The sequence below is a fragment of the Poecilia reticulata genome, linkage group LG17 (genome assembly GCF_000633615.1).
Source record: "Poecilia reticulata strain Guanapo linkage group LG17, Guppy_female_1.0+MT, whole genome shotgun sequence".
NCBI classification, from domain to species: domain Eukaryota; kingdom Metazoa; phylum Chordata; class Actinopteri; order Cyprinodontiformes; family Poeciliidae; genus Poecilia; species Poecilia reticulata.
In genome coordinates, this window is record NC_024347.1 from 15,311,069 (window position 1) to 15,324,365 (window position 13,297).

At 39.2% G+C, this 13,297-nt stretch overlaps 1 protein-coding gene across 12 annotated transcripts in view; it reads left to right on the forward strand.

Moving 5' to 3' along the window:
- Nucleotides 1-12,980, forward strand: part of pard3ab (par-3 family cell polarity regulator alpha, b) — a 266,919-nt gene extending 253,939 nt beyond the window's left edge. For 9 of the 12 annotated variants that reach the window (XM_008433893.2, XM_008433895.2, XM_008433892.2 and 6 more), the window contains 3 exons: nt 1,896-2,019; nt 8,999-9,141; nt 12,578-12,980. In XM_008433893.2, the coding sequence (XP_008432115.1) occupies nt 1,896-2,019; nt 8,999-9,141; nt 12,578-12,974 (664 nt within the window). In that variant the 3' untranslated portion in view covers nt 12,975-12,980. Of the gene's footprint in view, nt 1-1,895; nt 2,020-2,104; nt 2,456-8,998; nt 9,142-12,577 lie in introns of those variants that run through there. The other 3 variants (XM_008433896.2, XM_008433897.2, XM_008433898.2) reach the window with 3 other exon arrangements.
- The last annotated feature ends 317 nt before the right edge of the window (nt 12,981-13,297 follow it).

Genomic DNA, 13,297 nt, shown 5'->3' on the forward strand with positions numbered 1-13,297 from the left:
ATATAATGTCAATCAGCTGTTTTTCTGTCGGATCGACTGAATCTACAGCTCAAATATACAATTTGGGAGTGAAAAAAGTTGATTTTCTTTTTAAAATGCGCTCCAACTAATAATCAATCATCCTTCCAAGATGTTGATGTTTTTATTTTGTTAAAATTACTGATTTTGTGGCAACTTTTCCAAAGAATTGCAGCCAGCTACACATTTTTTTAAGCTTTTTTTTTTTTCAAAAAGTTTTAAATTACTGCAAATAATCTTCTCTTTCTTATAAATATGTGTAAATCAGCATCTTTAAATAAATGTTAACATTCCTGGCGATGACTAACCAGCATTATGATCCTAAACAGGAAGTTAAAGGCCGACTTACTGATGCTGCTTCCTGAACTCATTCAGTCTCTGGAGTTTTTTTCTTTCTCGGAAACGTCCCCTGGTGTCCGTTAGCGACCTTTGACCTGTGAAGTTTCCCCTTCAAGCCGCATCCCTGGGAAAGAGATGCAGGCTCGACGAGACGTTTCCCAGGAATTTCCTGGCAGCGGTTAGGAAGTTAAAAAGTCAAACTGCGGCTCCGCATCGCTGTTTTTATTCACACATCCTGGCACTTTGCTTCATTCACGCCCAGAGAGAAACGGGAAAACCCGGTAATTTACTGCTGAAATATGACGGTAAAATAAACATGGCGGTCAAAATCTTGATGTCTGCAAGCAGGTGGAGGAGCTGGAAATGTGTGGTTTAGTGCAGAAAACATGAAAATAACATTAAAATGTTGATGAAGAGCAGAATAAAAAGTATAAAACTTATTTTAGCAGTTGAATCAAAAGATCACATCTTTAAAATTTGATTAACTTTTATTTTATTGCAGTGGTAAGATTTTTTTAGTGTTGGAATTTATCATAAAATTACTAAATTATTCTCTGAATATTCCAGCTTTGCTCTCATCTCCAGTTTATTCTGGTATTTATGTTCTTGTTTTATTGGGACTTTTGATCCTCGCATTATTACACCGTTATTCTTATATTAGTATTTTATTCTTGAATTTTTATGACTTTATTATTATAATTATGACTTTATTCTTTTAATATTACTAATCTCAAATTAAGAGACATCTTCCTCTGGCCTTAATACTCCATCGTAGTTCACTGACTAAATTTACGGGGTTTTATTGTTTAATATTTTGGTTAAAAATCTGATTTATTTTTTATTATTTCTCATGCAGCTGATTTTACCATGACTCTCAGATCAAGTCCAGCTTATTTGTAGTAATTACTGTAATCAATGCAGGAAAGATGACGCATGAATGAGTTTCTCTTCTCTTTAGTCCTTTAACCCTATAAATGTTAACCAGGCGATGGATAGAAGGCTGACTTTGTAACTGTCTTTGTGTCCCAAGAGGCTCGGGCAACTGTGTATGCTGTATTTTCTCAGTTTAGAAAGAGAATAAAACTTGGTTTTATATGTATGTATCAAAGTAGATTTTCTGCAGTTTGTCTGCGTTTCAGCGTCTCTTCTGCTCCAAACATGTATTTGTTGTTGGTAGCAGGAGGAAGTGGCCCTGATGGCGGCGCCGTTTGAAGCGGGCCTGCGCCGCAGCGGGCCTGCAGCGCAGCGTTCGGTGTTCACCACCAGCCTTTGTTCATTGTTCTGAATAATACATCAGAGGCGCATTAGTTTGATTCATACAGCTGCTGGCTCTCAGCTCTGCCCTCACTTATCATATCCTCTCTGGGTTGAGTCCGCCGCCGCCGCCAATGTCAACGGCGCATGTGATCAATCGGCGGGCAAAGCGCGCCGGACTTTAAACAACTCCATCCTGCGGCGCTGATAGAACCGGGTCACAACGGCCCCTCTCACTCTCATTCATCTCTCTCTTCTTCTTCTTCTTCTTCTTCTCCTGTTAGCAACCGGCTAACTCCCAGCAACCACGACCGGATACAGCGGCTGCGGCAGGAGTTCCAGCAGGCCCAGAACGTTCCCGACGACCCGGACGATCGCAGGCGGACCTACAGCTTCGAGCAGTCCTGGGTGAGTGTCTGACCCGACCCACGTCAAGAGAGAAAGGGACGGAAACTGGTGGTGATCCCGCATCACTAACCCCCACTACCACCAGCAGAGAACCAGACTTGAGGAGCGGCGCTAACCTCCACGGAGCTAATTCATTAACCGACTGCATGCCGGAGTCCATCACTAACCCCGACCCGCTCCACTCATCCGTCGTCCATGTTCTGTGTCTGTCGGTCACCCGCACAGACCCCGCCCACCACATCACAGACTGCCGGGTTGTTTTCAAGCTTTTATCTGTGCCTTTTTTACACCTCAAACAGGATCCGGTGATTTTTAACAGACTCGTGTTTAAATCGGCGCCTGGTTGGCCGAGACGAGACGAGGGATGATTAGTTTGTGTGAAGCAACGAAGGGAAATCCTGAAGCGAACAAATCGCAGCAGCGCCTCTTTTTCTTTTTTTTTAAGGTGATGAAATGACTTGTCATATTTTTACCTATTTATTTCAGATCTCTGCTTCTTCCTCGCACTGCAACTGAAGAACACGCTGCAAAAACACACAATCTTATCAAGTATTTCCAGGGCAAATATCTTAGCAACTTTTAGAAAGTTATATAAACTTGATTTAAGTGAATAATTATTGAATCAGATGCAAAAAGTTTCATTGACACAGTTTCATTTTTTCACTTAAAAGAAAATCTGCCAGTTGAACTAGTAGTACTTTTTTTATCACTTAAAACATGGAAAAGTTGCTTTTAAGGTAGTTTTGTCTTATTTAAAGTGTTCTAATATATTGAAATGCATGTGAAGGTTTTGTGTTTTTGTTGGTTTCACATTATTTTCAGCAGCCAATCAGAACACTCAGCTGAAGATTAGATTTTAATACTTAGATTACGGTACGGATTGCCACCCATACTTTCCTGGATTGTTCTGAAAAGGGAGCCGGTAAGTTTTGGAGGATGTGAAGTTACTTCTAACACAGCGGCCTCGAGCTGCAAGTAGCCTGTAAAGTTCAGGAAAGTAACTTATTTAAAGGTAGATAAAGTTGAGACTATTGGAAGTAAATATGTTCTATAAATTATTGATAAAAGTTCCAGAAAGGCCAAGGTTACAGATTACTGCATAATACAGCTGTAGGAAGTTCTAGAAAGTACCCTACAAGTCGTAAAGGTTCATCTTTAAGTTTTAGAAAGTATCAGAAAAGCCCCTGGTGCCCAAAAATAACCTTTCTGCTTTGGGGAAATTAGCTTGAAAGTTCTGGAAAGCACCTTTTAAGCACTGGAAAATATTAACTTGCACGTAATTTCATTAGTTATCCAAAAGTAGTTTGTTGGTTTTAACTAATTTCCTGTGTGTGCCCTTTATGACCTCATAGATCCTCTCATAAAAGAGCCTGAAACCCAAAAACAGCCTGATGGTCTCAGTAAAGTAAGTTCTAGAAAGTACCTGATAAGGTTTTAGGAAAGTAACCGGGATGCTAAAGATCCATCTTGAAGTTCCAGAAAAGTATCAGGTTGCAAGTCGCCTCATAAAAAATCTTGGTACCCAAAAACAAGTAACTTGTTAAGTTTTAGAAAGTATCACCTAGACAGCCAGGTCCTGAAATGAAACATGTAAAACGATGAAAACAGCCTGTAAGTTTCGGCTCTCTGGGTTCTAGAAAGTAAACCTGTTCAGGTGTTTTCCTGTTTTTATCTGCCTCTCTTTGAAATGACTCAGTTTGCACGTTTTACATCTTTGCTGCACAATCGGATTAATCGACGTTCGGGGTGAAAATGGTGTCACTAATCTCTTAAAAAGGGTGTGCTGCACTCCGTGTCCTTCACATGAAAACACTCCCGCGAGTTTTGCTTTGTGTGTTTTGCTCCTGTGTTTGTAACCGTGCAGCGCGTCTCGTTTTGGAGCTGCTGAACTTCTCCCGGGCCGCTTCCCGCTCTGGTGTTGTGCAGTGTTACGCAGCTCCTTGGCAGTGTTACCCAGAGTCCCGCTGTGGGCGCATTCCAGCGCAGGACGACCGTGTGGGAAACGAGGCCGCAGGTCGTCCCAGCTTTTGTCCGGAAACGGCCGAGCGTGCTCTAAATTAGAAACCTCACTATTGTTATCCTGCTCATCTTCCCATGAAGACTCGTTATTAGTTTTCCCACAAGAGCACCTTAAATATTTTACTTTTTTTACCGTAAATAAAGCATGAAATATGTGAATATTAAAGCTTGTTTAATGCAAAAATAAAACTGGAAACCAGATTTCTCAGCCTCTGTTTCCCTCTAATGCTCTTTTCTTGTCCCGTTTTGCTTCCAACCGGGTCGCCTGTAGCAACCGCCTGCTATTGGACCGGGCCCTGGTCGCGCCAGGTGCCGCCGCGTGGGAAAACGGCAGAGCGTTGAAATTCAGTTGCCTCTCCAGGTGCAGGGGTTGCATTTCCGTGTCTTCATGCGAGCGAAGAGCCTCCAGTGACGGTTTGACTGAACCTTGTGAAGTTTGGACTCGTTAAAACGCAAACGATGAAAACAAACGAAGGTTTGGGAGCAGAGAACCGACTGCAGGCCGTAAAAACCGAGGATTTCTGTGAAACTGCCGTTTTATGCCAAAAAAATACATTTAAAAATATACAATTTAGATAAAGTCACAGATAGACGTGTTATTTGGCTAATTCAAACAAAATCAAATATAAAAGTAAAAGAATACGTAAAATGTAAACACATTTTTAAAACTTAATAGTTAATAAATCACAGGTGGATATAATGTTTGTCTCCTTCAGACAAGATTAAGTAAATTAATGTATAAATGGTTCAATAAAAATGGAAGAAAATGATTTTAAAACGATTTTAAATCTTAGCTGTTTGTTTTCTGAGTTGTTTTGTATATAACAAATATATAAATAAGATAAAAAATGTTAAAAAATTAAATCGCTAAAAGTAAAATATTTGTTTTTTTATTCCAAATATAACATCACATGTAATTTATCTTCTTCAAACCAAGATTAAAAATTAATTACAAATATGTGTTTTATATATAATATATATATATATATATATATAACACAAAATCTTTTCAAATCTTAGCATTTTGCATATTTTCAGTTTTTTTTTTAAGTAAAAAAATTTTTGGTTTCGAGACAAAATTAGATGAAATAAATGTTTTAATAAGCTTAAAAATAAGAATTTTTATTTTATTTTTCCAGTCAGAAACCAGAGGTAGAAATATTATTTGTCTCCATCAAACCTCCTCTGAGATCCGTCCCTCCGTCCGTCCGTCCGTCCCTCCGCTGATTTATTGTCCAATATCAGAACAAGCCGACTGTAATTAGCCGCCTCCTCTGGGTCCCTTTGGCTCAGCAGCAAAGGATTGTGGGTAACGTGGTCTAATTCCATCACAGATGAGTGATGTGCGCTTTATGGCGGCCATTAAACCGCAGAGAGTTTAGAGGAGGCGAAACATTTTCATCTGTGGCATTTAACAGTTTTTATTGATCCTGATCAGACGTTCAGTTAAAACCGGGGTGTCCAAGGTGAGGCGCGGGGGCCTTCGGTGGCCCTTCAGGTTATTTTGTTTGGCCCCTGAGCAGAAGTCAAAAAGAATATGGCCAGCAAAGTGGAAAACGATCGATAAAATCATTTTTGGGTTTTAGATCTTTAATAATTTACAGATTTCATAAAAATCTGTTTATAATTGTATGACAGTGTTGGAACCACAATAAGAAAGTAAAAAATAATCTAATTATGAGAATAAAGTTGAAATAATGCGAGAATAAAGTCAAAGGAATGAATATAACAAATAAAAATAAGAGCTTTTTAAATCTCAGTATTTTACTTTGAATAAAGTAACATTTTATTAAGAATAGTCATAATAAAGTTAATATTTTGACTTTATTTGAGGTTGTTCTTGTAATATTATGACTTTATCCTCATATTATTACGACTTTATTCTCTCGAGTTTATTCATGAAATGTTCAGATTTTATTTTTGCAGTTTTATTACTTTTTATTCTTGTAATTTCATTTTTAATGTATTATTTACTGAACAGATAAAACAAAAACAAAAAAACTTAAAATATGAAGAAAAATCCCGATAGACTAATTCTCGTAATTTTGTGGCCCATCAAGTTGTTTCAGTTTCCAAAAAGTTAGTGCACCTCTGTTTCAAAGCTCCTCAGCAGAAATCTTTCCTCCATGTCAAACCGTCGCTCTTCCCTCCAGACCCGGGAAGATGAACCGGGTCGCTTACGGTCCTCCGGCGCCGTCAGGGAGCCGATTGGACCCGGACTGGTTCGGTTATGTAATCGTTTTATGGCCCTTTGAACCAGCTGATGTCTGCGCCGCTCCCAAAGTGCCGCACGCCCATAAAAAGTAATTATATCAGCTTTGTGTGGCGGCTAATCGGCAGGCGGCCGCTAACGAGCATCGGAGGAGCTGCGGCGCGACGGCGGCTCGGGTTGCTGCTGGACTTTTACTGCAGGGACGTTTGGATGAAGAGGAACCTTCAGTCAGAGGGAAGAGTTCAGTTTCAGGAGCTTAAAGGTTTTAGTAATAAAAAATAAGATACTTTGTTACATTTAAATCTTTATTGTTGTGTAAATAATAAAAATGTATAATTTATTAAAATTTTAATTTATTGGTTTCCACTGATATTTCCGTACATCCAATAAAAAACAAATTTTTTTTCACTCAAGTTAAATCAGACCAAATTTCTCATGTTTCTGCTGAGTCACCAAAATTATGTCTATTTTTAAATCCAACAAAACGTTTTGAGAACATTTTTTAGGTTTTTCTTGTTTTGTTTTTTGTTGTAAGTCACCATAAACTTAAAAGTTTACAAACATTTGTTGTTCAAACTGAATAATTTGGGTCAAACATTTTGGTCTAATTTAACTTCAGACATTGAGGAACAAAAGTATTTTTTTCAGTGTATGTAAATGTCTCTCTTCAACTGTACATTTATATTAATTTAATACAGTTTAAATTTATCGTTAAAGTCTCCAAATTCATCATATTCTTTCCAAGTCATTAATATTTATAAAATGTAGCTAAAATACGAAGCAGCAGTGCTAGCTGACGCGCTATTGGCTGCTGTTCGGAAAGCAGCCAATCGAGGAGCAGCATTGATGTTGCTTGGTTCTGATTGGCTGGACGACGGAGAGAGAAGATTCTAGAAGAAATATGAGATTCTGCTGTTTCCATTACTGTGACACACATTAAGGCTTATTTGGTGTTTGAACTATTAAGTTATACATTTTGAAAAGGTTTAAATTAAAATAAATAGAAATAAACTTTAAAAACGTAAATAATTTTTTTTTAAAGTTTTTTTCAGTTTTTTTTTCTTGTGGGTTGAAATAAAAATGCCTTATTTGGTGAAAATTGTTTGTTAAAACTTGTCAAAATTATGAGTATTTTATTTATTTGTGTGTTTTACGTGTCTTGTCCAGTCAAACTGGAACCCAACTGGTTTACCTTCACCAGTGGAGCGTTGCAGCTTTAGCTGTGATTCTCCACTTAATGTATGAAAAGTTAACTAGAAGTTGCTGTGGGTTTATTTCAGATGAAGAGGCACCAGGCTGTTAATCTGCTTCTACACCAGAGAAAAAACCCAAACATGCAGGTTGTAAAGTAAAAAGGCCTTTTTGGTGCCGACGTTCATAAATCTGCGTTTTAAAAACAGATGTGGGCCGATGACCCGTCTTTGGGGCCCAGAAAATGGCCGCCCGCCCGCCGCCACAGTGTCCGTTTCATTAACACCGACTAACATCCATGCCATCACCATAACCTGTCTCTGAGCCTGCAGCATGGTCTTCCTCCCCTCCCCTCCTCTTCCTCCCATCTCACCTGCCTGCCTGTGTCTCACCTTCACTCTGACCCCGAGGAGCGGCGAGTCCCGCCGGCTGACCGGTGAGTTTGAGGCGTGGAAAGGTCCAGCGTTTAATCCCATCTTTTTCATCTTCCGGGCCCGACGAGCTTCTCGGGCCGGGTTAGAGGTCAACGGGAAGGTCGCCAGTTTTCGGTCACAAAGCCGTTAATCCTGAACGAGGCGACGCGTTTTATGATGTCGCCTTTCATCAACTTATATGAGCATCATCAAGATTTTTAATTTATTTAAACATTCAAACATCATGGAGTTAAAATAAATTTATTTCAGATACAAAATGTGCCTTTAAGCAGCTAACTTTTAATTTTTTACACGTTTCTGCATTAAAAATGCAGCTTTTATTGGTCTAATGTAATGTTTTCATTTCCTGTAATTAAATAAACAAACATTTAATTATTGGTAGAAAATTATTAGTATTTATTGACATGCTGTAAAACAACTATTTAATATCCTAATTAATTATGACGATGTAAATATTGACATATTAATTTTATTCAATAAATTACAATATAATTAGAAAATAATTTTAAATGTTATTGGATTTTTTTAGAGGTTTAAGTTTTTATTTTTTTTAATGATTCAGGCTTGAAGCGAATGAAAACTTTAAATTCAGTTTCTCTGAAATAAATAATAAAATGATTTAAAGTAAAATTTCCCTTCCACTCTTCAGTGTTAGGTTCTAAATCCCAGCATGAGATGATGGTTATTCTTCCTTCCACTAAACTTTCAACCCTTCTAATACATAGTTTAATCATTTAAATACATTTTTATGACATTCAAATTTACTAAACTATCACCAGCATTTATTTTATCACTTATAATTATTTTAAAAATCCTTCAAATGATTTCGATTTATCGTCATGGTAAATTTCAATTATTGATCATTCTTTTTTTAAACTTGACAATCGGAAATGAAGTTATTTTTACTATTTTATTCACTTTATGTTCCACCAGCGCATCAATAAATGTAAAAATATGATCAGATGGAGTCAATATTTGCAGTTTATTGACATAAATTGGCCTCCTGAAGAGAACCATTATTCGTCAAACCCATTTAAATGTGTTTTTTAATCCTGATCTGTAGGATTTTCCTAGCATTGCAGCTCCTGGGTAAAATGATAAAAGGTGGTTTTGTCCTCTGCAGTCCAGCGCCAGCAGCAACGGTCCGGGCGGCTACAGCCAGCCGGGTCGGCACTCGGTGTCGGTGGAGGTCCAGATGCAGAGGCAGCGGCAGGAGGAGAGGGACTCGTTCGCCCAGGCGCAGCGGCAGTACAGTTCTCTCCCTCGGTGAGGCGTTAGCATTAGCGTTAGCATTAGCGTTAGCATGCTCCAGGTTTATAATAGTCGTTATAGTTTAAAACGAGCTGAATTAGACGAACAAAAAGAGCAAAGGTGTGTTTGCTTGTTTTTATTAAAGTCGTAGTTTTAGCCTTTTCATACTTTTGTTCATTTTTATGTACATTTTGATAATTTTTACATCAATTGTAATGATTATTTAACTAAAGTTGCCATTTTCAAAAAATGTACTGTTATTGTTGAACAACCGACTGATGTGGCGACAGTCCGCCATTTTGTGGACTAGCATAAGCCCTACGGAGCGCCATAACGTGCCGACGGCTGACGTTAAGCAGCTTGTGTGAGGAAAAAATAAATCTGTCGCATCGGATCGAAATGCAAATCGATTCATAAACACAAAAATAGTTTTTCCCCATTAGTTATCATTAACTAAAATGCTTTCTCATATTCATTGTCGTTTTTGTTTTCTGTAATAACCTCGGTGCTCTGTCCTCAGGAAGCGCCTGATTGTTAGCATTAGCATTAAATAGCAGCAGAAATCGGGTCAGAACCGGTCGGTTCCAAACTCGTTCATATTTGCGGCTTCGGTTGGAAGAAACGGGTCGGGTCTCAGACGGATCTTTTCCTTTTTCCATAATCCAATTCCGGTTAATCTGTGAGATCTGCATTTTTCTCCAAAAAATTCTGAAAATGTTTAAAACTGACCAAAAAATTGGCTGAATTTTTAAATTTTTTGTTTTCAAATCTTTTTTTTTTTTCTTTGTGTTTCCTTCTTGGTAACAGATTGTGATCATGTTAGAGATTTTGTTTCAAATATGTTCCCTTGCGCCCACGTAAAAATGTTTTCAGTTTCAAAAAATTTGGCCCTAATTCATAGTATGGAGAAAAGTTTGTTCCAAAATTATTGCAAGCAAAAAAAAATTTTTTTTTTATTTTAATGAAATTTTGAAAAACTTTTCAATCAAAGCCAACTGTTTGATTATAACTTAAAATAATTAAACCAAAAAAATGTTAAATGTTTTTTTTCTTGTCAGATTTTGGTGTTTAGTCACAAAACATATCCAGAAAGTTTAAGACTTTGTGTTTAAATCTATTTTGTGCTTAAAATCCTTTAAGATGTCGGATAATTTAGGGAGGAATGGTTGGTATTTGACACAAAGTGGAGTTTTTCCTCAGTCTGAGCTCCGTAGCTTCGGGACATTTGGGGTAAATAGTTCAAAAAGTCTCTTTTTTTCTCAAAATAAAAGCGTCTTTTCCACCCTAGAGGACTGAATCTGAATCCTCTTCAGGATTAGATTGTGACGTTTTTGAGATTTTATTTGAAGCTCGTATTTCGAGGGACAGATTTGTGTTTGTGGGCGTCGTCAGACGGCGAAACATCAGATTCAACAAGAAATGAGCCTCACAGAAACCGCCTGTGGGCATCTACCAGCCGGCAGCAGCTCCGTACCGGACCATTAGGCCCGCGCCGACACCGACTGCAACACGCATCGGACCTGATGCACAGCAACGGCGGCGAACCCAGAGAAACGAGGCGGCCGTCAGCCGCAGCCGGGCGTCACGAATCTGGGCAGCTTCACCAGGAAACATGCAGGAAGAGAAAGATCCAGATGTTTGACATCAGTCGTCATTTCCGCTCAGCCGCTTCTGCCAGGAGGCCGTTGAGCTGTTTAATTAGATTCTACTCAATTATCTGGAATATCATTGAAAAATGATCTGTTTTTGTTTTTTATTCAAACTCGTGGATTAATTCCTTTCATCAGGTGATAAAAGGCCGACTTTGTAATCGTCTTTATGTGTTCGTGAAGGGTCAGGTCTGGTTTAAACTTTTATTTCTGTCAACATCGATGATTGTGGCTTACAGCTACTGAAAACCGAAGATGTAGTTTATCAGAAACATTTTACATTGTGTCCAAAGTGTGGAGCGGGGGCCTTTTGCGGCCCCTGGGCTGATTTATTGCGGTCCCCCAGGTTAGCGCAAAAACCTGGATTACTTTTTAAAAGTTTTGGATCTTTGATTATTTAAGCATCATTTTCCTAAATTACCTGCTCAGTTTATGGTTTAAGAACAAAATCTAAATACTTTTTTGTTTGAAATAAAATGTTTTGAATCTGGGCAGCTTCACCAGAAAACATTTAGGAGGTGGAAGAGAAAGATGCAGATGTGTGTCATCAGATATCATCTCCAGTCGGAGGAGGAGGAGGAAGATCGTTGAGCTTTTGATTCAGAGCCAGGCATAATTATCGCCGTTTTTCTCCCAGCTGTGGAGAAATCGCATTATTCCTGACAAAATGGTGGAAATCCCTGAATGAGGACAGAGCGGAGCGTTGAGGACGGATTCGCTGCTTGATGGGTGAGACGGGACGAGTCCGCGGCGCCGAAACCCGATTTCATCAGAGAGCAAAGCTGCTCTGGAGGAAACTATTCACACCGTTCTAACTTTTTTGGAAGGAAAAGGAAACAAAAAAACTGTTTTAACTGTTTAATACGGTCAGCGGGAAACGGCTTAGTGATTCGCTTACAGTCTTCATCTTTTGGGTTCAGCCAATCAGCAACGAGAGAAACAAACGGTGCTTCTGGATTGGCTGATGTCGTCGGCCATTTTGACTGATGTCTGAGTCAATAAGTCAGTTTAAAGCATTTTTCAACTGGGTTTCTGTCTAAGATTACAAATAAAAACCGAGTTTAAACTCAGAAGCAGCGTCTCGTTTTAACGAGAAATAAAAATATGAACTGAACTGAAATCTGTGTTGCGACTTTTTACATTTTTGTACTCGTTATTGTGAAGTTAATTTTTTGTTAAAACAATAAACTGTCATTTTGACAAGATTTTAAAAACTTGTTATAACAGGTTTCTTGTTTTATTGAGAAAAATCTGAGTTTTATCTCCTTTCAACAAGTTTCTTTTTATAAATAATAATCTGACGTTTTACCAAAAAATTTGTGCAAATGGAAAAAAAATGTCATTTTGGCTTTAACTATGTTTAATGAGATGGAAAAAAAAACTTGTTATAACAATAAACTTAAATTTTTATTAAAGTTGCTGTTATAAATTGATGTTTTAAAAGCAAATTAATTAAAATTAGAAACTTAACAGTTTTGTTTTAATCAGATAAATAAACTTGTTATAACAGTTTTTTCATGTTGAGTTTCGTCTGTCAGAAAGTTTCTTGTTATACTGAAAAATTTCCGTTAAAATGATAATCTGACATTTTGAAAACAAATTTGTTATTGAAATTTTTTCTTCAGCTTTTCCAGGTTGAAGAATAAAAAATCAGTTTCAAAACTCTAAAATGTCCAACCTTGGACATTTTAGAGTTTGTCAGATTAACCTTTTCTTGCCCTTCTCCAGTAGGTTTTTGTTTGGCGCCCTCTGTAGCGCAGCGCCCCTTTGCTGCTCTCACAGTTTTGCTCTTCCTCCATCAGACAGCCCAGGAAGAATCCCAGCACCGTCTCCCAGGACTCCTGGGACAAGGCGTACCCACCTGGAGACGTCTTCCAGACGGCCAAAGACAACCCCCGGTACTCCAGCTACCAGGGCTCCCGGAACGGCTACCCGGGCGGCGGCGGCGGCGTGAACGCCAGAGTCCTGCTGGAGGCCCAGGAGCTGCTGCGGCAGGAGCAGAGGCGCAGGGAGCAGGAAGCCAAAGGAAAAACGCTGCAGGAAGGCGGCGGGAGCAGCAGCTACGAGGGGTACGTCCCCCACCTGAAGGAGCCGGGTTCGCCGAAGGGCCCGTACCGACACGACGTCCCGCCTTCGCCGTCGCAGCTAGCTCGGCTCAACAGACTGGGGTCGGAAAAGGGAAGACTTTTTTATTCCTGAGGGGGGAAACAATTGGCATCAGAACGCAGACAACGGACTGCGTAGCTTAGCGACTCTCTGAGCGGCATGCGGGTGTTTGATGACCCGCACCGAGTATCAGTCACTCACCAACAACCACCAGACGCCCCGGTGCCTTGTCCACCCTCGCCGCCGTCACGGACCGACAATCAGACAGAGGCGTGGCCGCCGCGCGCACAAATTACGCGATCCAACTGCCGTTTAGCTTCAGAAAGCTAACTGCTCTGAAGGAGAGAGCGATCCAACTGCCGTTTCTCAGTTAGCTTCAGAGAGCTAGCTGCCGTTTCTCAGTTAGCTTCAGAGAG